Source organism: Cetorhinus maximus, chromosome 16 (genome assembly GCF_964194155.1).
Source record: "Cetorhinus maximus chromosome 16, sCetMax3.hap1.1, whole genome shotgun sequence".
In the NCBI taxonomy this organism is placed as follows: Eukaryota; Metazoa; Chordata; class Chondrichthyes; order Lamniformes; family Cetorhinidae; genus Cetorhinus; species Cetorhinus maximus.
In genome coordinates this window covers 105,973,959-105,998,831 of record NC_135894.1, presented here as the reverse complement: position 1 = coordinate 105,998,831, position 24,873 = coordinate 105,973,959, and the positions used below count along the sequence as shown (strand labels likewise).

Sequence of the window (24,873 nt, the reverse complement as noted above, 5' to 3'; positions counted from 1 at the left end):
CTCAATATTTCAAGCGCAACATTCTCTCTGTATTCGCTCCAACAAAACCTTTCATCATTTTAAAGAGCTCAATAGGTTATCCCTCTGCTTTCTATTTTCAAGTGAGGAGACCCAACATGTCAGTCCTTTTCTGATATGTATACCCACGCATTTCTGATATCATCCTTGTAAATCTTCTCTGTCCTTATTTATAATATTGTGGCCAGAACTGCACACAGCACTCTTTAGGTGTGAGCTAGCCAATGTTCAATGGACGTTTAGCATAACATTCCAACTTTTCAATTCTATCCCTCTAGAAATAAAACCTAGTGCTTGTTTTTTTTTAATGGATTTGCTAACCTGTGGTGTAACCTTTAGTGATTGATGTATTTGTAGTCTGAGATCCCTTTGTTTCTCTATCCCACCTAGACTTTCATCTTCCTTTTCTTCCTCTCAAAATACATTACCTCATGTTTATCTGTGTTTAACTTATTTTCCCATTCTACAAGTTTATTAATGTCCCCCTGTAATTTGTTGCAATCCTCCTCAGTATTGACTATTTCCCCACTCCTCCCCACCCCCAGTTTGGTGTCATCTGCAAATTTAGGAATTGTGCTTTTGATTCCAAAGTCCAAATCTTTAATGTAAATTGTGAACAGCAACTTTCCCAGCTCTGATGCTTGTGGAACACCATTTCCCACCTTCTGCCACTCTGAATAACTACCCTTTATTCCGCTCTCTGCTTTCTGTCTTGAAGCCAGCTAACAATCCATTCTGCCACTTGTTTCCTGATTCCACATTTCCTGACCTTATTCATCAGTCTATTACGGGGCACCTTACCAAAAATCCAGATAAATTACATCTACTACATTACCATTGTCTCCTCTCACTGTTATCTCCTCAAAGTTGGTCAAGCAAGATTTCCCCTTTTAAAACCATGCATATTCATTATTATATTTCTCATTTTAGATGTCCTTCTATTCTCTTCCTTAGTAAGGATTCCACTATTTTTCCTCCAACCGATGTTATGCTGACTGGTCTATAATTCCCTTGACATGTTCTGTTCCCTTTCTTAAATACTGTATATTCTTTCACTGGTCATATGACTCAGACTCCGAGAACATTAGAGTGTAATCATTCCAGATATTTTACCCTTGTCCTCTGCTGTTTTCACAATGACCACTAAGATTGTAGTTTTCTGTTTGAAACATTTTTCTTAGTGTCCAACCTTCAACTTTAGGCAACCATCCTCTGCTCCTTTGTTATACTCCAGAAAGCCAGTTGGTGAAGGATACAATTAGTGCCAATCTTTACACACTTTTTAATAAATATTTATTTATGGAGATCCACATTACAAACGTGCACCTCCTAACCAACAACCACAGATTCAGTCTCTGGTATTTGGCATCCGTCCATCTCAGGAGACAATGGATTGCGTCCGGTGTGTACGTTACTTCTGGATTGGACATCGTCTGTTGTGGCTGTAGAGGCCAATTTGCGTTTGGCAGAGTTCCTTCCACAGCAGGCACAGATGAATGGTTTTGGCCCAAAGTTTATTGATGTTTTTTCCTTCTGGTGGGCTTTATTTTCTGCCACTTGGTCATTTATTTTGCCCTCTGCTTTTAAGTTTAAGTCCTACTGCCTGGACCACAGCAGCACTACTACCAATTCCTGCACCAAACGGGATGAGGCCATGAGCAAACTGAATGAGGCACGGCAGTTCACCACAACCACTGATGGGATGGTGAATGTGAATCAGAGTGAGTGTGATCTGGAGAAGGCGAGCCTAAAGAAGCAGAATCTACAACAACTTGAGGAGGAATTCTATGAACTGGTAAAGCCCTCAGATGTGGCCCAGCAGCTGCACATGCCTGATGTCCTGGTGGATCTTTTCTACCAGTACTGGAGACTCAAGAGAAAGTTGAGTTTCAATAAGCCACTTCTCACTCCAAACACGGATGAAGTGGACAATCTTGCCCAGCAGGAACAGGATATCTTATACCGACGACTGCACCCCTTATGCATCTTCGACAAGATTTGGAGAGAGTGAGTATGAGCTTTAAAGTTAACTACACCTCATACAGACTACTGTGGAACCAGTCGTTATTTGTTTCTTTATCAGACCTTGCATTAACAACTAATATCAGTGATCAGTGGGCATCTTAGTCACTATTTAAAAAAGGTGTGGTTAAAATGGCAGCAATGAAGCAGGACTAGAGTTGTAAGTGCCCACAGTCTATTGAACTCCGAGTCAGTCCCATTCCCACTGAAGTGGGTTAGAATTCCATGAATCCTAAGCTTTAGCTTGTTGAGCAACGTGTCCCATTTAAAATGGTTTGCATTCCTAGCTCTTATCCCGATCTCTATCTTCTTCCACTCATTTTCTTGCTTGGTTTGCAGATGTGGGAGAATTAGGTTTGTACAATGGGAGGTGGAGCTAACCCTTGCTCCAGCACAATTGAAACTGCTTTGCAAGTCATCTGTAAATTCCTGACTTTGAGCAATTTTGGCATCAATGTTCAAACACACACACACACAATGTAAAATGTCACAGAGACGCACAGAGCAAAAAAGAGCCCGGGTTCAATCCCTGCTCAATGTAAAATTAGTTGATTCAGACTGAGCAAGAGTGGGAGCATCACAATTGTAAGCATTGTTCCTGACAAAGGATTACAAGAAAATCTGAAGCACATGTGAACTTTTGAGTGAAGGACGGCTTGGTTGCAATGCCCCATAGTGAAAGTGAACACTCGGTATTGAAGATTGTTAACAAAGTATCAGAAGGCTGTCAGCACCTGTAAATGTGCACCTCAGTCTTGGTCACTAACTTCAATACAGGAGGATTAAAAAGGGAAAATCATCAAATAAATAAATGAGAAGGAATATGGAGCAAATGGAAAAATCTTTGTTGCATTGGTATTTAAACTCCTGTTGTATTAATATCCCTTGTCTTGTAGATTTCCTTGCCTCCTTAGTTTATCCTTTCTCCTATAATCTTGACCAGCTAACTTTTTTGCTTCCTGTTTTATCTCCCCTGATGCCTTGAACTATGGATTCTGTTTCTTAATTAACAAAAAAATCATATGATCATCAAATTATGTTTTTATTTTCATCCATTCTTTGAAGGCGCGACGCACCATGTAGTCTCATCATGCTTATCATGTATCAGCGACACGAGACCCTTAGAGAAATTCCATTAACAATGCCTCTGCCACATCATCCAGGTTGAATGGGCGGACTGACAAATGCTAGTGTACTTCTTGAAACCAGGTCCACAAGCATTCAGGCAACACTCCTGCAAAACCAACTTCAATGGACTGGACACTATCCGCATGGCTAAAAATCAGCTCTTCCACCAGGTCCTGTCCCCTGAACTCTCAAGCGGCCAATATTCCAAGGAAGGTCAAAGAAAATACTTCAAAGACAGTCTGAAGGCCGACTACACTGACCTTAATAACTGGATGAAGCTCACTACCAAGCGTTCAGAATGGCATCAGCTTGTTCATTGAGCTGTATCACGCTTCAAGTTCATGTCTTAATGATGAGGCAAAGCAATGAAAGAGAAGGAAGCAAATCCTGCACTCTGGATCCCCCTACCTTGTGGAACGTCCTGTCCCATGTACCCAGAGATCTGGGGGTCGAAAATTAGCCTGTTCAGTAATGTGAAGACCTATGACATAAACTCAGAACCCTGAGTCGAAATCATCCTCTAATCAAGGGACAGCCAATGACGGATCTCGTCACCCAGCCATTAGATTGTTGCCTGAGACCACAACCGGGAGTGACTTGCCCCTAGCCCTCTCTTGATTTTTTTCCCCCCAGCTTGTTGGGATTAAAATGAGGGGGGCAAACTTTACTTGGCATCATTTTTTTTAAATTCATTCCTGGGATGTGGGCTTCACTGGCTGGGCCAGCATTTGTTACCCACCCTGGTTGTCCTTGAGAGGGTGGTGGTGAGCTGCCTTCTTGGACCACTGCAGTCCATGTGGTGTAGGTACACCCGCATTGCTGTTAGGGAGGGAGTTCCAGGGTTTTGACCCGGCAACAGTGGAGGAACGGTGATGTGTCTCCAAGTCAGGATGGTGAGTGGCTTGGAGGCGAACTTCCAGGTGCTGATGTTCCCATCTCTCCACTGCCCTTGTCCTTCTAGATGGTAGTGGTTGTGGGTTTGAAAGGTGCTGTTGAAGGAGCCTTCCTGCAGTGCATCTTGTAGATAGTACACACTGCTGCTACTGTGCGTTGGTGGTGGAGGGAGTGAATATTTGTGGATGTGGTGCCAATCAAGTGGGCTGCTTTGTTCTGGATGGTGTCCAACTTCTTGAGTATTGTGGGAACTGGACTCATCCAGGCAAGTGGGAAGTATTCCATTACACTGCTCACTTGTGCCTTGTAGATGGTGGACAGGCTGTGGGGAGTCAGGAGGTGAGTTACTTGTTGCATGTTTCCTAACCTCTGACCTGCTCTTGTAGCCACAGTATTTATGTGGCTGGGCCAGTTCAGTTTCTGGTCAATGGTAACCCCCAGGATGTTGATAGTGGGGGATTCAGTGATGGAATGCCATTGAAAGGTGCTCTCGAAGGAGTCTTGGTGAATTCCTGCAGTGCATCTTATGGATGGTACACACACTGCTGCTACTGTGCATCGGTGGTGGAGGGAGTGAACGTTTGTGGATGTGGTGCCAATCAAGTGGGCTGCTTTGTCCTGGATGGTGTCAAGCTTCTTAAGTGTTGTGGGAGCTGCACTCATCCAGGCAAGTGGGGAGTATTCCATCACACTCCTGACTTGTGCCTTGTAGATGGTGGACAGGCTTTGGGGAGTCAGGAGGTGAGTTACTCGTCACAGGATTCCTAGACTCTAATCTGATCTTGTAGGCACAGTATTTATATGGCTAGTCCAGTTCAGTTTCTGGTCAATGGTAACCCCCAGGATGTGCTCTTCCAACATTCCAAATTGAAGGTTCACACTGTGGGAAATCGGTATGAACTCATGAACTGTTTCATTTCCCACTGCAGAAATCATTTTCTATGAGAACATAACATAAAATCATAAAAATAATACAGGAGAGTTGGTGGTTTAGGAGTAATGTCACTGGACTAGCATTCCAGAGGCCAGGGTAATGCTATGAGGGCATGGGTTCAAATCCTACCAGCGCAGATGGTGGAATTTAAATTCAATGACTTAATTAGCACATCAGTCACATCTCGCAGGGGAGAAACAATGATCATGAAGGTTGTACTCCCAGGATGAGGCTATCCCATTGCACTCTGGGTGTGCTGACGCCTGCGATATCCCCAAATGCGGGATACGCGACTGCAAAATTTGTGGTAGTGGGGGACTGCATTTGCCCTTTCCCCTGTTAAAAAAAAATCACTGAAGGCAAGCATGCAGATGCAGCAAGCAGTTAAGGAGGCAAGTGGTATGTTGGCCTTCATTGTGAGAGGACTTGAGTACAGGAGCAAGGATGTCTTACTGCAGCTGTACAGGACTTGGTGAGACCACACCTGGAGTATTGTGTGCAGCATTGGTTTCCTTACCTAAGAAGGGATATACTTGCCATAGAGGGAGTGCAGTGAAGGTTCACCAGACCGATTCCTGGGACGGCAGGATTGTCATATAAGGAGAGATTGGGCTGACTAGGCCTGTATTCACTGGAGTTTAGAAGAATGATGGAGGATCTCATTGCAACGTATAAAATTCTGACAGGGCTGAACAGACTGGATGCAGGGATAATGTTTCCTCTGGCTGGGGCGTCTAGAACAAGTGGTTATAGTCTCAGGATACGGGGTAGGCCATTTAGGACTGAGATGAGGAAAAACCTCTTTGCTCGGGGTGGTGAACCTGTGGAATTCTCTACCACAGAGGGCTGTGGAAGCCAAGTCACTAAATATATTTAAGAAGGAAATGGATAGATTTCTAGACTACTTAGGCGTCAGGGGATATAGGGAGAGAGCAGGAGTATGGCGTTGAGATAGAAGATCAGCCATGATCATATTGAATGGCGGAGCAGGCTCGCAGGGCCAAATGACTTACTCCTGCTCCTATTTTCTATGTTTTATTCCATGCCCTTCCTGACTGCTTGTCTCCAGGCACACTGGTCAACAGCAAGGACTTCCCATGCATCAACTCTGATCCCGGTCAACTTGAGGTCTTGCTTACAGACGTCCTTGTATTGCAGGTGTGGGCAATCTGTTGGTCTTTGCCGATAGCCAACTCGCCATAGAGCATATCTTTGGGGATGCGGTTTTATCCATTTGGTGCACGTGACCCAGCCATCGAAATCACAGCTGACTCAAGAGAGTGAACATGCCATGGATCCCTGTTCGCAGGTGCACTTCCACATTGGACTCTCTGTCCTGCCAGGAGATGCCCAATATTCACAGCATTCACAGAATTGTTACAGTGCAGAAGGAGGCCATTGGGCCTATTCTGTCCGCACCGGCTCTCCATATGAGCTATTCCCTTAGTGCCATTCTCCACCTTCTCCCTATAACCCTGCACATTCTTCCTTTTCAGATAACAGACTCATTCCCTTTTGAATGCCTTGAGTGAAACTCACTCAACCACACTTTCAGGCAGTGCATTCCAGACCTTAACCACTCATTGCATGAGAGCATATCGCTTTTGCCAATTCCTTTAAATCAGTGCCTTCTTGTTCTTAATCTTTTCACGAGTGAGAACAGACTCCTCATGATTTTAAATATCCCTCAGCCTTCTTTTCTCCAAGGTAACCAGTCCTAACTTTTCCAATCTATTTTCATAACTGAAATGCTTCATCCCTGGAACCATTCTCATGAATCTTTTCTGCATTCTCTCCAATGCCTTCAAATCCTTCTTAAAGTGCGGCACCCAGAACTGGATGCAATACTCCAGCACAGGCCAAACTAGTGTGCTATATAAGCTTTTGTACTCTAAGCCCCTATTAATAAAACCAAGGATACTATATGCTTTATTAAATGTTATCACAACCTGTCCACCCACCTTCAATGACTTATGTGGTTTTGCACACAGTTTCCCCTGCTCCTACACCCACTTTAGAGTTGTACCTTTTATTTTATATTATCTCTCCATGTGATTCCCACCAAAATGAATCACTTTAGGTTCCTCTGCATTGAACTTCATCTGCCATCTGTCTGCCAAGTCCACAAACTTGTCTATGTCCTTTTGAAGTTCTTCACTATCCTCCTCACAGCTCACAGTGCTTCCAAGTTTTGTATCATACGCAAATTTTGAAATTGTGCCCTGTACACCAAGGTCATTAACATATATCAGGAAGAGCAAGGGTCCCAACACTGACCCCTGGGAAATGCCACCACATACAGAGGAGCAGGAGTAGGCCATTCGGCTCCTTGAGAGTGCTCTGCTATTCAATAAGATCATGGCTGATCTGACAGTAACCTCAAATCTGCATCCTGCCTACCCCCAATAACCTATCACCCCCTTGCTTACCAAGAATCTATCCACTTCTCTTGTAAAAATATTCAAAGACTCTGCCTGCACTGCCTTTTGAGAAAGAGACTTCCAAAGACTAACCATCCTCAGAGAAAAACTTTTGCCTCATCTCCGTTTTAAATGGGCGACCCCTTATTTTTAAACAGTGTCCCCCAGTTCTAGATTTGCCCACAAGAGCAAACATCCTCTCCACATCCACTCTGTCAAGACCCTCCAGACCTTATATGTTTCAATCAAGTCGCCTCTTATTCTTCTGAACTCCAGCAGATACAAGCCTAACCTGTCCAACCTTTTCTCATAAGATAACCCACCTATTCTAGGTATTAGTCTGGTAAGCCTTCTCTTAACTGCTTCCAATGCATTTATGGGAGTTTTGGAAAATTAAAACCACTGCATCAACTATCTCACTATCCACTCCTTTTAAGACCCTAGGAAGAAGCCCATCAGGACCTGGTCTCTTGTCAGCCCGCAGCTCCAACAATTCACTCAGTACCACTACTCTGGTGATTTTAATTTTCCAGAGTTCCTTCCATTTCCTAATTTATAGCTGCTTCTGGGATTTTACTTGTATCCTCTATAGTGAAGACTAATGCAAAATACCTGTTCAATTCATCTGCTGTTTCCTTGTTTCCATTATCAATTCTCCAGACTCTCTTAAAGTAAAAGTAAAGGCCTATTAAGGCCATTAAATTATCAATTAAATGAAATTTTTCGAGATGCGGGCTTTCAATTCAGTAATAAGACCACCAAGTCCTAAGAGCGTTTTATAAAACTAAATTAAACATTTATTAATAAAAGAGAAGATGGTAAACACATACAAATGTCTACAAATTACTACTATAATAATTTCTAAATCCCCTAATCAATCTAACTCACAGTTACACTTTCGTTAAGGCAACAGTAAGACACATAGGGAAGAACATTGTGCTGGTGCGGCGGGCGCGTTCCCGACCTGAATGAGCATGAAATGACGCGCGATATTTCGGTCAGTCGGCAACGCGCCCGCCAACAACTAACAGGCCTATTAAGGCCATTAAAGTTCCAATGAAATGAAAATTTGGCAAAAAGGCCAAGCGGCCTTTGGATTTTTTGTGAAACCTCATCTATGGGCGGCATGAAGTTTTGATTAGTGATTTAACAAAAAAACACCAAAAAATTTTTGAACTAATTTGTAACTTGCTCATGCGACAGATTCACACGAGAGAACTTTTCAAAAAGCTTCAGCTCCCTGAAGCAGCTCTGTGCCTCAGGAAGCTTTTATTGCATGCGCATGCGTGAAGTTCTGCGTTCGCCCTGGCCCCCCCACCTACCTCCCACAGGAAAGCTGAACGCTGCAGCACACAATTCACGCTGGCTGGCCATTAACTGGCCAGCCAGCGTGAAATGGCCATCGCAGCCCAATCGCGGGCGGCTGTCCTAATTGTGGCAGCTCCTGCTCTTCCCCACGAAGCCCGCCCAACAACCAGAAAATCCTGGCCATTGATTTTAAAAGACCCAGGCAAAGAAACATGATACCCTGAACAAGTCAAATTCAAAATGAGTTTTCTTAACTTCAGTCCCAGGAGGCAGCAGTTTGGTACATACAGGCTGAGGGCTTTTCACACTTGGATCTTAAACTGCCTCCCTTACAGTCTTCTCTCCTTTATACATACTTTCCTCTTTGAATGCAGATTCCCATTCTTTCACTATGCCTTTTGAACTTTACCTCTCTACTAATAAAAAATCTATCATATTACCAATCCCATCAGTAATTTTTGGGGAAAAATAAACACACTATTTCTTACTACGTCTGCTGGCTATGTATAGATTACACCTCCTCCTTTGATTTCAAGCCACTATAGTTTGTTTAATAATGCAAATGTTCCCTTTACACTTCACATTCTCAAACTTCCCATGTTTACCTAATTAACATTTCTAATCTAACTTTTTACATCAAAGCACCCAGACTAGTTTCCTCTAATTCGATTAAGTCTCACGCAGACACACACATAGACACACCTCACTATTACTCTATTTTACAATAAATTCCAATAACATTATGGAAATTATTATATCTTTCTGACACAGATGTGTTTGCCCTGGATCACACCGGTATCCAGAAGCTCCCACATGTGTTAATTAATAATTTCTAATTAATTTATAATTAAAAAGCCTACACCTCCCAATAGATTTTGGCACTGCCAGTAAACTTTACAATACTGATAAAACAATACAGTGCTTAAAACAATAATAAAACTTACAGTTTTAATAATATCAGTTACTGATTTTCCTGCTCCTGCTGCACCAAAGTGGAAATCAACTACTGGAAGCTGAAAAAGAATAGAAGAGAAAAGCACCTCCTCCCTGCCGTCACCGCACTCCCCACTCAGCACACTTTACTTCTTGCAGTAAACCTTATCTAAAGCACCGCTTTCTCCCTATGCACCGAATTCCCACTTTGAACCAAATTCCAATTGTACTCACTCGGTCTCTGTCTCATTCAGGCGAAGCCTCCCTCATGGACCGTGCGTGCTTACTAATATACAAACCTTCCACCAGCCTGAACAACATCCATTAACCACTACTGTCTGTTTCCTGTCATTCAGCCAATTTTGTATCCATGTTGCTGCTGTCCCTTTTATTCCATGAGCTGTAGCTTTGCTCCCAAGTCTGTTGTGTGGCATTGTTTCAAATGCCTTTTGGAAGTCCATGTACACCACATCAACAGCATTGCCTTCATCAACCCCCTCTATTGCCTCATCAAAAAACTCCAGAAAGTTAGTTAAACATGATATTCTATTAAGAAATCCATGCTGGCTTTCCTTAGTTAACCCGTAATTGTCCATGTGACTATTAATTTTGTCCCGCGTTATTGTTTCTAGAAATTTCCCCACTACTGAAATAAAACTAACTAGCCTGTAGTTGCTGGGCTAATCTTTACACCCTTTTTTGAACAAGGGTGTAACATTTACAATTCTCCAGTCCTCTCACACCACCACTGTTTGCTTTATTCCTTCATGGGATTTTTGACATCACTGGCTAGGCTAGCATTTATTGCCCATCCCTAATTACTCTTGAGAACTGAGTGGCTTGCTAGACCATTTCAAAGGCCATTTAAGAGTCAACCACGTTGCTGTGGGTCTGGAGTCACATGTAGGCCAGACCAAATGGCAGATTTCTTTCCCTAAAGGGCATTAGCAAACCAAATGTTAGGGAACCAAGGGTCTAGTGAGAGGGAGGAATTGAAGGAAATCAGTATTAGAGAGAAAAAAAATGATGCAAGAGAAATTAATGGGGTTAAAGGTTGAAAAATCCCCAGGGCCTGATAATCTGCATCCCAGAGTTCTAAAGGAAGTGGCCCTGGAAATATTGGATTCATTGGTTGTCATCTTCCAAAATTCTATAGACTCTGGAACAGTTCCTACAGATTGGAGGGTGGCAATTGTAAGTCCACTATTTTTAAAAAAAGGGAGAGAAAAAACAGAGAATTACAGACCAGTTAGCCTAACATCAGTAATGGGGAAAATGCCAGAGTCTATTATAAAAGACATGGTAACAGAACACTTGGAAAGCATTAACAGGATTAGACAAAGTCAGCATGGGTTTATGAAAGGGAAATCATGCTTAACTAATCTACTGGAGTTTTTTGAGGATGTAACTAGTAGAATAGATAAGGGAGAAGCAGTAGATGTGGTGTATTTGGATTTCAAGAAGGTTTTTGATAAAGTCTCACATAAGAGGCTGGTGGGCAAAATTAAAGCACATGGGACCGGGGGGTAATATACTGGCATGGATTGAGAATTGGTTGACAGACCGGAAACAGGGAGTGGGAATAAATGGGTCTTTTTCCGGATGGTAGGCAGTGACTAGTGGTGTACCGCAGGGATCAGTGCTTGGGCCCCAGCTATTAACCAAAAATATAAATGACTTGGATGAGGAAACCAAATGCAATATTTCCAAGTTTGCTGATGACACAAAACTGGGCGGGGTTGTGAGAAGGATGCAAGGAGGCTTCAGGGCGATTTAGACAAGTTGTATGTTCATGGTAAACACATGGCAGATGCAGTATAATGTGGATAAATGTGAAGTTATACACTTGGGTGTGAAAAATAAAAGGCAGCGTATTATTTAAATGGCGATATATTGGGAAATGCGGATGTACAAAGGGTTCTGGATATCCTTGTAAACCAGTCAATGAAAGTAAACAGGCAGGTGCAGCTAGCAATTAGGAAGGCAAATGTTATGTTGGCCTTCATTGCAAGAAGATTTGAGTTTAGAAATAGGGATATCTCACTGCAATTATACAAGGCCTTGGTGAGACCACACCTGGAGTATTGCATGCAGTTTTGGCCTCCCTATCTAAGAAAGGATATATTTGCCATAGAGGGAGTGTAGCAAAGGTTCACTAGGCTAATACCAGGGATGGCAAGACTGTCCGATGAGGAGAGATTGGTTTGACTAGGCCTGTATTCACTAGAGTTTAGAATGAGAGGGGATCTGTTTGAAACATATAAAGTTCAACAGGGCTAGACAGACTAGATGCAGGGAGGATGTTTCGCCTAGTTGGGGAGTCTAGAACCAGGGGCCACCGTCTCAGGATACGGGGCAGGCCATTTAGGACTGAGATGAGGAAACATTTCTTCACTCAGTGGGTGGTTAACTTGTAGAATTCTCTCCCACAGAAGGCTGTGGAGGCCACTAAGTATATTCAAGAAAGAAATTGATCATTTTTTGGATATTAGGGGCATCAAGTGGTATGGAGAGAAAGCAGGAATATGACGTTGAGATAGAAGATCAGCCATGATCATAATGAATGGCAAAGCAGGCACGAAGGGCCCACTCCTGCTTCTAGTTTCTAGATGGGTTTTTACAACAACTGACAATGATTTCATGGCCATCATTAAACTTTGAATTTGAGGTTTTTTTTTATTGAATTCAAATTTCACCGTCTGCCGTGGTGGGATTCAAACCTGGGCACTGCCCTGGGTCTCTGGATTACTGGCCCAGTGAAAATACCACTATGCCACCACCTCCCCATAAATGTGTATAATGAAGAATGAAAAATTACGTCCAGTCCCTCCACAATTTGCACTCTCACTTCCTTCAGCATCCTTGGATACATCTCACCGGGCCCTGGTTCCTTATCAACTTTTAAGTACAGTAGCCTATCCAATACTTCCTCATCAATTTTAAACACTCCTAGCTTCAGAATTACCCTGTCTTTCACCATGGCCTGGGTAGCGTCTTATTCCTTGGTAAAGACAGAAGCAAAGTATTCATTTAATGCCCCTGCCTCCATGCATAAATCCCCTTTTGATCCCTAATTGGCCATACTCCCCCTGTTACCACCCTTTTGCTATTTATATGCCTATAGAAGACTTTGGGATTCCCTTTTGTGTTAGCTGTCAGTCTCTTTTCATACTCCCTCTTTGCTTCTCTTATTTGCTTTTTCACCTCTCCTCTAAACTTTCTATATCCAGCCTGGTTCTCAATGTGTTTTCTACTAGATATCTGTCATAAGCACACTTTTTCTTCTTTATCTTAATTTCTATCTCCTTTGTCATCCAGGATCTCTGGCTTTGTTTACCCTATCTTTCCCTTTTGAAGGAATTATGCCTTGATTGTGCCTGAACTGTCTCTTCATTGAAGATAGCCCATTGCTCAGTTACTGTTTCTCCTGCCAAACTTTGACTCCAATTAATTCGACCCAGACCCGTTCTTGCCTATTGAAGTTGGATTTCTCCCAATTATCCTTACTCTAAACTGTCCTTTGTCCTTTTCCATCGTCAGTATGGGATGCCAGCGCGGCGCCATCAGCAAACAGCAACTCACAAACTAGGACATTACGCACTTTGGTCTTGGCACGCAGTCTTGCCAAGTTGAACAGCTTGCTGTGAGATCTACACGTAGATACTCTCACTTGAGTCACCGAAAGTGTACAATAGCAGCATGAAGAAAAATATACCAAAGAGAGTTGGCTCCAGGACTCAGCCCTGCTTTACCCCATTGCTGATCTTGAAAGTGTCTGATATTGCTCCATTGTAACTGACAGAACTAAGCATGTTCATGTGGAAAGAAGAAATGACGCCCAGAAGTCCAGCCTATTTTCCGCAGAAGCTTTAAGAACCTGTCTCTGCTGACAAGATCGACTTAATCTATTCCAATGCCTAGGGGTACAAATGAATCTCCAGTTAATGCCCAACTCCTGCATAAACTAAAACATAATATATAATTAACAGGAGGGAATATTCCAGCCCTCTGACTTTCTTCAGTATACATATTGCAAGCCTTTGGGCCAAATGATTTTTAGATTTTGATTTTTATCAACTTTTTCAGCTGCTTTGTTAACATCATGAGGTCACTGAGCAATGATGAACAATTTTGTGCAAGGGTTACTAGGTATTGTACTCACTTCCAATGTCTCTGCCTTTCATTACACCTGCATCTTGCCCTGCATAGACTTTCTAACCTCAGTGCCAGCAATTTGATCCTTCCTTTTCCCAATTTTTGGCAGCACATCAGTACAGGAGGTCAGTAAATTCAGGATCCTTTGCTACCTTGAACCAACTTCAAACAGCTTCACTTTACTACCATTATTTTGGTTTGGCACTAACAGAAGTGGCTACATGCCCTTTCAGTTCCTACGGTCAATGAAATGTTGTATTACTGCTGGATTTTTTTCTTTCCCGCTCTACCCAACTTAAAAACCATACCATTGCATAATTTCCTCCTCTTCTTTCCCACAATGTCAAAGTGAGATTGCCAGAGAGTTATGATAGGATCACTAGCAGATTGAAGTGCATTTTAAAATACTTCTGATAGTGATATTTTTACGGAGGAAAATCCAATCCTTTATCTACTGTGTACTTATTTATGTTATATATGGCTTTTTTGTTAACTACAGATGTGGCTGCTGTGGCCTGTGGTCGGGAGTTCTTGGTTAATTCTTCTCAAATTCTCTTGGAAACACTGTTGCAGCTCCTAGCGGAAATGAAGGCAGGTCTGTGCACCAAGCTCAAAGTGTGAGTGTTGCATCAACATCAGTCTTACTGTTTTCTAGAAATCTACTTTATCGGGAATTGACTTCCAAAGCAATAAAAATAAGACTCTTGAAAGAGCTCCTTTAAGCCTCCTTCAAAAACAACTGAAGCTGAGCTGTGCTTTCTGAGTGACATTCGGAAAAGCTACAGAGTGCATCCTCGTGATGAATGTTCTTGAGGTCATAATTGAGTGATACCAAACCATAGGGTCTCCTCATCCCTGTCTCATTCTGCATTGTGTAAAATGTTCTACTTTATGAAATATTTATTTGATTAATGACTTGGATTTGGGAGTACAGGTCACAATTTTGTAGTTCACAGATGCATGAAATTCAAAGTGTAGTAATCAGTGAAAAGGACAGTGACAGACTTCAAGAGAACATAAACAGGCTGGTGGAATGGGTGAACTTGTGGCAGATAAAGTTCAATGCAGAAAAGAATGAGGTAATGCATTTTGGGAGGAAGAATGAGGAGAGACAATACAAGCTAAATGATATAATTTTAAAGAGGGTGCAAGGACAGAGAGATTTAGGAGTGTTCGTGCATAAATCGTTGAAGGTGGGAAAAAATTAACAGGAGTTTTTTTTTGTTCATTATGGGATGTGGGCTTCACTGGCTGGGCCAGCATTTATTGCCCATCCCTAGTTGCCCTTGAGAAGGTGGTGGTGAGCTGCCTTCTTGAACCGCTGCAGTCCATATGGTGTAGGTACACCCACAGTGCTGTTAGAAAGGGAGTTTCAGGATTTTGACCCAGCGGCAGTTAATAAGACCTAAGGTATCCTGGGCTTTATTAATAGAGTGCAAAAACCAGGAAGTTATGCGAAACACATGTAAAACATTAGTTCAGCCTCAGATGGAATATTGGGATGGATTATCCCACAGGTTTCAGGACCAGCTGCGGGTCTTGAGTCTGCACTTACTGAAATGTTTCCAATGGCATCATCTTCCCAGAGGCCGACCTCCTAATTGGGTGCCTCTGTGCTTGCTGTCCGATTGAGATTGCAGCTGGGCTCTCAATGCTGCTGGCCCAGTCAGATGTCCATCTTGGCAGCCCCACAGGGAGTGGTGAGCACTGCTGAGGAAATTTGGGAATCAGTCACAAGGGTGCCTGAATATGAAAGCACCCTCAGATGTGTGAATTTAAAGTTCAAATTATGAGGGCCAAAGCCATTAGGCCCCTCAGGGCAGAGGGGAAACCCTGTGGAGGAATTGTTTGGATTGTGGATTCACTTCAATGGCTCCCCACCTGCCACAGGAAACCACAGAGATTACATACTCCGCATGCGGCAGTGGGGGGCAGTTCAGCCAGTGGCAAAAAATCTGTGAGCCCCCAAAATCAAAGTTAATTGGGTTCATAATCAGCTTAATTGGCTGCCCGCTTCTATGGTGTGAACAGCTGATCTGATCGCTGCCTGTCCATGGGAAACTTCTGCAGCGGTGGGAGTGTGTCGGGGAGGCATTCCAACATGGTTCTCCCTTATTTTCCTGGCCCCCTTGCCTCCAAGCTCTCTATCACTAGGCATCCCATTTTAGGAAGGGCACGAAGGCTTGGTGTGGGTAGAGAATGCTTTTACTAGAGGGGTCGCAGGGACCGAGGGAAGGGATACACCATAGGTTGAAGGGGAGCATGGCGGTGGGTCATGCTGGTAAACAGTTAGATGTCAGGAACAAGGGTGAATCATGGGGAGGAGTAAAGTAAAGTAACGGGGAGCTGGGAAAGGGAAGGTGGATAATGGGGAGGAGGGGACATTGAGAAAGAGAAGTGGCAATCACAGCAAGGAAGGAGGTGGGGAGCAAAGTGGCAGATCACGGGGAGGGAGGCAGGTTTACTGGAGGAAAGCACTCCTGCACCTCCTAGCCCACAGGAAGTGCTGAAAAAGAACTTGGATGCAGGGTCCAGCCATTTGTGTTCCCCCTTCAGCTGCAGGGAACATGATCTCTGAGAAACACAGCTTGTAGGCCTTAAATCTAAATGTCTGTTAAAATTTGAGGAACACAGCCTCACTAGTATGTTTGAATAACTGACCCATCTTGTGCAAGCAGGTTATTTGCCTCACCACCAAATCTGCCATGGTTAAAACCAAAGTGGGCATGTTAGATTTCAGATTGTTGAAATTTTAACCATCCTCCCACCCCACGCCTCTCCTACCCATCATGAGGGTTTAAAGTTGTTGCCCAAGTATCCAGTATGGAGGGTATTGTGTTACCTGTCCCTGACCTGCGCTAGAGCTATAGTCTGTGTTTCACAGCCCACGGCTCCCAAGCTGTTTCCAGAGAGTCCACTGTTCTCAGGCTGTATCTGGAGGGCTGACTGCAATGCACATATGATGTTTCTCAAGTATTATTCTTGTCAGGCACATCCGCATAACTCTATGAACCCATAACTCTAAAACTATGGGCCTTCTCTGCCTTCACTCAGAACATGGCACATCCCCAATCACTCGGGAATCACAGCCAATTTCACCCAACTTCAGGTGGGAGCTTAGTGCCCCCTCTCCAGAAACCAAAACAATGCTGCTCACCAGTCTCCTTGGCATAGGTTCATTTAATGGAATGGTATCCTTTTGAGATGTAATTTCTACAACTGTATGCTTACAAAAAATTACATTGATTGATTTTCTAGGCAACGATTTAATGTTGGACAAAATTTCTTCTTTTCCAGACTAATGTTAATGTGTTTATACAATGTAAGCATTAACCTGAAAGGCTTGCAATATATCAGTGAGAGCCCAGGATTCATCCCTTTGTTATCCTGGCTTCTGGAAGGTAAGTCTTTTATGAGATGGAAGCAACAGTGTCTTTTTTCTTATATTGTAGCTTAAGCTTGATAAATTCTGATTTCTTTAATCTTGTCCTGAATTACAATCGGAGTGGAGGCTGTGGATTTGGGTATTAGGCAAGTAATCATCAGATTGAAATTTAGCTTTTTTAGCTAATATTACAAGAAACTGCAAAGCAGTTTACAGAAACTGTGGATCAGCAGCAGTTAGCAGACAATCAGCCCTAAGGGATTGTTTGAATCGGTGATTATGGTTATGTGGATGCAGAAGAGAAAAAAAAATGACCAAAGTGGTACTCGTTGAGGGACTTGAGTTATGTGAAGAGACAGGAGAAGTTGGGGTTGTGCTCCATGTTCCAATGTTCTGTTGTTGCTCAGTGCCATGAACATTAAAAGGAGATTTGTCAGAGGTGTCCAAGATCATACGTGTAACTCCAAAAAGATATATGTTTGGCACATGTTTGCAGAAGAACAGAACTTGGAGACAGAGATGGGTGAATCGTAAACAGAGTCTGGTGATAGTAGGAATTTTCTGAAGAGGAGGAAGTTGCTTTCTTACGCCCAACTCAACAGAAGTGGAGCTGCAGAACCCAAGGATTTTAAGATAAACTTCTTAGTTGTGTGTCTCGATATCTAATAATTAAGTTCTTTTTGTTTAGTTATTTTTATTCTTTCATGTGATGTAGGCATTGCTGGCTAGGCCACCATTTGTTGCCCATCCCTGTCGAGTCTCTCTCTCCCTTTGGGCTGTTAGCTCCGTTTCAAATTTACGGAGCTGGAATTCTTCTCTTGCCCTTTCTCTCTCTCCTTCTCTCTCCTGTTCCCTTGCTCTCTCCTCTCTCTCTCTCTCTTTTTCCCTTTCTCTCTCCTGAAACCCTAGCTGTAATCTGAGCTTTTCCAGCTCGAAATTGGTTAGGGGAGGGGATTCGGATTCATGGCTGAGCTCTACATCTAACTGCTCTACCAGTAACGTCAGATCCAAATGTTCTACCAACAACTGGATCAGTACACTTCTCTTCATTTTACTGGGCAATTATAATTTACCTCCCTAGCTATAGCTTTCAGCTGCTTAGCGCTAAGGGCCACTAAAGTTTCACCATTCAAATATCTTTGTTTGACCCATTTCTGGGCATCAAGAGTTTCCATTTTCCTAGTGGGCTTGGAGGAGTACTGATTCATCCTCCATGTTGAACACCACTTGCAGGAAGCACTGAGGGTGGCAAGGCCCGCTTGATTGGCAGCATTACTAGAAGGACAAGGGCAACAGATGCATAAGCATACCACCACCTGCAAGTTCCCCTTCAAGTCAGGCACCATGCTGACTTGGAATTATACTGCCATTCCTTCACTGTTGCTGGGTCAAAATCCTGGAACTCCCTTCCTAACAGCACCGTGGGTGTATCTACAACACATGGACTGCAGCAGTTCAAGAAGGTGGCTTACCACCACCTTTTTCAAGGGCAATTAGGGAAATGAATCCTGACCTTGTCAGTGACACTCACATCCTAGGAACAAATTAAAAGAAGCATTGAATTCTAGTGGGAATGACAACACCACAAAGGAGTGCAGTCCTGTACTTCGCACCGTGCGATAACAGACTGGATAGTGGCTGGAACATAGTAGTAATTGTGAATTTGATAGTTATGTAGGCAAATGAACGGTGCTGCTACTGAGAAACATAGGAATTAGAAACAGAAGTAGGCCATTTGGCCTATTCAGTTAGAACATGGCTGATCTTGTACCTCAACACCATTTTCCCGCACTATCCCCATATCCCTTGATCACCTTACTATCGAGAAATCTATCGATCTCTGTCTTGAACATGCTCAATGACTGAACCTCCACAGCCCTCGGGGGTAGAGAATTACAAAGATTTATCATCCTCTAGAGTGAAGAAACTCCTCCTGTTACGACTGCAGCTAATGTTAATGCTGAACAAGCCAGATCTCAGGTTGTAATCCACCCCATATAATCGTAATCTATTTTTTGTATTGTAGAAATGAGGATGGAAAGCTACTGAACACAAAAGTACAGGGCTCCAGTGATAACTTTTGAAATTTGAAGTATTAAAATGTTTATTAAAAGAAAGATAAAAGATACACCGTTAGAAAAATCTTACAAAAATAACCCCCAAGGAGCTTTATCAAAGGTACACAATAAAACTATCTTTGTGGCAACAGCCCTAATAAATTCTTAACCATAAAATCCAGGAAGTATTACCCAAACCGAGAAATTGCTTTCATTTTTAAACAGTAGTACAATCTACGACTTCCCAGAACAAACCCACGCTGATGTGGTTTTTCCAAAGGGAGAAAAAATAAACTGTTTTGCAGGATGAATGGCATCCTGGACCAAAACTGAGTTGCTTTATAATTGAGTTGTTTTCATAAGTACCTTTTTACCCCTTTCATCTTAGTTCTCTATTGTCTTTAAATATCCCTTTGAAAACTCAGGATCCCAAATATTAAAACCTTCCATGTTCCTATTTGCCCTCTATTTTGGGTCAATAAAATTTAACGCCTCTGCCCCTGTTTGCTCATGAATCTGTGAAATACAGCAGTTCTGTTTTACCTTTGAGACTCCTTTGAAATGCAAGAGCTACAAATCAATTTCAACACTTGTCCCCAAATGCAAATTTCAGATCTACTCTGTTTTTTGAAAGTTAAGACCCACCATAAGGCCTCATTACCAAATGCAAGAAGATAACACCTTTAGCCTTTCATCCCTTAGATTTCACAGGCAATCTGACTCCAACAACCTCTCCTTTGATTAAACTTGGACACACATATACAGCTTTACCCTTAACCACACAGAATATATACATAAACACAGAAATATAAAAATATACACATTTCATCACACTTCCCATTTCAGTACTAAATGGCCTACTCCTTAATCCAGATCAGGGATAATTATTTGGGGGAAAGCCAATTTTGATGGGATGGGAATGCATCTAAGTTGAGTGAGTTGGAATCAAATGTTGGGGGAAAAGACAGTGGTTGAACATTGGGCTACCTTCAAAGAGATAGTATCACAAGCAATGTCAAGGTATATTTCCTTGAAGGGGAAAGGTAGGACAAATAAATCTAGAATGCCCTGGATGACAAGAGAAATAGAGTGAAGATGAAAAGGAAGAAGTACCCCAACGACCGATGTCAGATAGAAAATACAATGGAGAATCAGGCTGAATATAGAAGGACCAGAGGGGAAGATAAAAAACTAATCAGAAAAACAAGGAAGGAGCATGAAAAGAGACTAGTAGCTAACATAAAAGGGAATTCCAAGGTCTTCTATAAGCATGTAAGTAATAAAAGGATGGTAAAAGAAAGGGTAGGGCCAATTAGAGATAAAAGAGGAGGCTTGCATGTGGAGGCAGACGAAGTAGCGGAGGTATTAAACGAGTACTTTGCACCTGCCTTTACAAAGGAAGAGGATGCTACCCAGGCTGAGGTGAGAGAGGAGGTAACTGGTACACTTGAGGAATTTATAATTGAGAAGAAGGAGGTATTAAAAAGGCTATCTTTATTTAAAATTGATAAGGTACCAGGACCAGATGAAATGCATCCGAGGAAACTGAGGGAGGTGAGAGTGGAATTTTCAGAGGCACTGGTGATAATCTTCCAGTCTTCCTTAGACATGGGGGTAGTGCCAGAGGACTGGAGAATTGCGAATGTTACACCCTTGTTCAAAAAGGAGTGCAAGGATAATGCTGGCAACTACAAAATGTCAGTTTAACTTCAGTGGTAGGGAAACTTCTGGAAACTATACTTCAGGACAAAATCAATAGTCACTTAGACAGGCGTGGGATAATTAAAGAAAGCCAGCATGGATTCATTGAGGGAAAATCATGTTTAACTAACTTGCTGGAGTTTTATCTTGAGGTAACAGAGAAGGTTGATAAGGGCAATACTGTTGATGTGGGGTATATAGATTTTCAAAAGGCATTTGAAACAGTTCCACACAATAGACTTTTGCATAAAATTTTAGCTCCTGGAATAAAAGGGAAAGTAGGCACTTGGATAAGAAATTGGCTGAGTGACACGAAACAGAAAGTAGTGATAAATGGTTGTTTTTCAGATTGGAGGAAGGTCTGCAGTGGAGTTTCCCAGGGATCAGTGTTGGGACCCTTGCTCTTCCTGATATACGTTAATGAACTAGACTGTGGTGTGCAGGGCATGATTTCAAAATTTGCAAATGATACAAAGATTGGAAGCATTGTCAACTGCGATGAAGATAGTCTTGAACATAGGCATATTGGTGATTGGGCAGACAATGACAGATGAAGTTCAATGCAGAGAAGTGTGAGGTGATTCATTTTGGAGAGACAGTATAAAATAAAGGGAGAAACTCTAAAGGAGGTGCAGGAACAAAGGGATCTGTGTATATGTACATAAGTCATTGAAGGTGGCAAGGCATGTTGAGAGAGCAGGTAATAAAGCATATGGCATCCTAGGTTTCATTAATAGGGGCATTGAGTACAGGAGTAAGGAAGTCATGTTAAATTTGTATAAGACACTAGTTAGGCCTCATCTGGAGTACTGCGTTCAGTTCTAGCCACCACACTTGAGGAAGGATTGAAGGCATTGGAGAGAATACAGAGGAGATTCACAAGAATGATTCCAGGGATAAACAACTGTAGCTACGAGGATAGATTGGATAGGTTGGGTCTCTTTTCCTTGGAGAAAAGAAGGCTGAGAGGTATTCAAGATCCTGAGGGGTCTGGACAGGATAAATAGTGAGAAACTATTCCTACTCAATAGTACATCAAGAACTAGAGGGCACAGATTCAAAATAATGGACAAAAGGAGTAGAAGTGATGTGAGGAAAACTTTTTTCACCCAGAGGGTGGTTGGAGCCTGGAACAAACTTCCTGAAAGGGTGGTGGAGGCAGTTTGATTGAGATATGCAAAAGGGAATTGGATTGCTATCTGAAAAGAAAGAATGTGCAAGGTTACGGGGATAAGGCAGGGGAGTGGGATTAGGTAGAATGCTCTTTCAGTGAGCCAGTGCAGACTCAATGGGCCGAAGGCCTCCTTCTGCACTGTAAAGATTCTGTATGCAATATCCCAGGTCTCACCAAGGCAGTACACAATTGCAGTAAGACATCTTTACTCCCATACTCAAATCCTCTTGCAATAAATGCCAATATACCATCTGCCTAGCTAATGCTTGCTGCACCTGCATGCGAGCTTTCAGTGATTCATGAGCAAGGACATCCCAGGCCCCTTTGGACGTTAACACTTCCCACCTCTCACCATTTAAAAAAATACTCTGCATTTCTGTTTTTCCTACCATAGTGGATAACTTCACATTTTTCCACATTATATTCCATCTGCCATGTTCTTGTCCACTCACTTAACCTGTCTAAATCCCCTTGAAGCATCTGCATCCTCCTCACAACTCACATTCCTACCTAGTTTTGTGTCATCAGCAAACTTGGAAATATTATATTTGGCCCACATATCTAAATCATTGTGCAACTTTGGAACTCTCTGCCTCAGAAGGCGGTGGAGGTGGAGTTTATTGAATATTTTTAAGGTGAAGGTAGCTAGATTCTTGTTACACAAGGGAATCAAAGATTATCAGGGGTGGATGGGAATGTAGAGTTCGAATCACAAATAGATAAGCCGTGACCATATTGAATGGCGGAGCAGACTGAAGGGGCCAAATGGTTTACTTCTGCTTCTATTTCAGATGTTTGTATGTTCGAAGCCTTTTCAAACCTCACATGGATATTTGTGTGGCCTGCTCATCTCCTTATCAAGGGTGGCAGTAGACTTCACATAAAAGGTTTGCAACCAAAGTGCATTGGACATCATTGAAAGACCATGGTTTTAGGACATGAGGAGAGAGAGAGAGAGAGTAGAATGGGCCTGTGTGATGGACCATGCCAAGGACTCTCAGCTATCCATGTGAAGCATCACCAGCTCTAACAGGCTTCTGCAGGGTCCATGCAGGAAGGAATTCTGCATTGGCTGGGGTGTCCACAATGACGGATCACGGTCTCACATTAATGCTAAGGCCATCAAGGACTGAGGGCGGAATTGTCCCATATTTGCACTAAGTGCGGTAGCGGGCGGGTAAAACAATGTTTTACCCACCAGCCGCGATGGCGGGTTTTCACGTTGTATCGTCCCAAACCCACCACATTACTTATGCATTCCCGGGAAACATGCCGTTTCCATGGTGGGCAGGCTCTCATTCACCCGCCACACTATCACCTCGCCGCTTCATCACGTGGGCATCATGTTTAATGTCCAGCCGTGTGCACACACATCTCAGTGCTTCCAGCCCACGACTGCTGCAAGGAAGATGTCCACAAAAGACAAAAAAATTGCAGGCCCCGGGTTTAGTAATGCGTCACTGGAATGCATTTTGGATGCTGTGGAGGCCTGCTGCTATGTCCTCCTCCCTCTCTGGCCACAAGATGGGCAGCAACATGACAAACCAGGCTTGGGAGGCAGTGGCATCTGTGGTCAGCGCCAACACCCTTCAAAAGAGGACAGCCACCCAATGCCGCAAGAGGATGAATGATTTCCCCCATTCCACCAAGGTAAGTCAATCTTCTCAAACTCTGAATTCACACACTAACAAACCCATCACACATTCACAGGGATCTCGCTCACTGCCAGTTCAAGGGACATCATCATTCACTCTCTCATACACACCTTCATTGTCCTCATCCCTTCCATGGGACCACTCATCACCCACACATGCCAGGCATACTTATCATCTGGCCTGACAGGCATTGTGCTTACTCCCTCTCCATCTCTATTCGTGCAGGACAAACTGGCACACAACAAGAGGGAGAGGTTGCAGACCGGTGGAGGAATGCCAGACATCAAGGTCCCCATGAACTTTGAAGCCACCCAGCTGGTAGGTGACAATCTGGACTGGTCCTGTGCTGACAGTGACGTTGGCAGTGCTCTACCAAGTGAGGGTCCAGCAGTGCAACATTCATCAAACAACCATTCTGTGAGTGATGTCTCCTGTTTCACAGGCCACTGCCATGCAGTAATTATCTCCCCTTGCTTCCGCAGGCACATCTGGGAAACAGCTGATGGAGTCCACGACCAGGGCCTCCAATCAAGTCTTGAAGAAATATCTGAAGATAAATCTGAAGGCACCCTCCTTGAAGACCGTCGCAGCGCTCACCCACACCCTCCACCAGTGCAGAGACACACACCTCAGTGGGACCTAGCTTTGGACTAGCCTCAGGATCACAATCTGGTGAGCATATTGCACTGCCTGATCCACAGCAGGCGGCAGCAGGGACTTTCCAGGTGTCCAGCACCCAAAGGATAGCTAGAGGCCAGAAATTTGCTGAGTCTGAGTCAGATGACGAGCCTTTGGACTCTGTCATGTCAGAATTGCTGGAGCTGCAAAGGCAAGCTCAGGAACATCAGGAAGGGATGTCCGCTGCACTCCTCAGATTGCAAGGCACAATGGAGGAATCCTTCCGCCTTCAAGCTGAGGTGATAGCCAATGCACCGAGGTCAACACTGACAGGATTACAGCCACATGGAGACCTTGGTCCAGGACACCGCTCCTGCATTGCTGCACGGGCTCAACTCTTATCGCTGATACCATAGTTGGCCTCCAACAGTATGTATGCGAGAGGGGTGCGGGGTAGCTCGATCTCACTCC

General features: G+C 43.3%; 1 protein-coding gene and 1 non-coding gene across 2 annotated transcripts in view; both read left to right on the top strand.

Moving 5' to 3' along the window:
• Nucleotides 1–24,873, top strand: part of hsf2bp (heat shock transcription factor 2 binding protein) — a 164,175-nt gene that overhangs the window by 117,677 nt on the left and 21,625 nt on the right. Inside the window, exons 6-7 of the mRNA XM_078560488.1 lie at nucleotides 14,312–14,429; nucleotides 17,110–17,213. Of these exons, the coding sequence (XP_078416614.1) occupies nucleotides 14,312–14,429; nucleotides 17,110–17,213 (222 nt within the window). The remainder of the gene's footprint in view (nucleotides 1–14,311; nucleotides 14,430–17,109; nucleotides 17,214–24,873) is intronic.
• LOC144692061 (U1 spliceosomal RNA) lies at nucleotides 5,172–5,335 on the top strand. Its single transcript, XR_013579257.1, has one exon. It is a non-coding gene; the product is annotated as a U1 spliceosomal RNA (small nuclear RNA).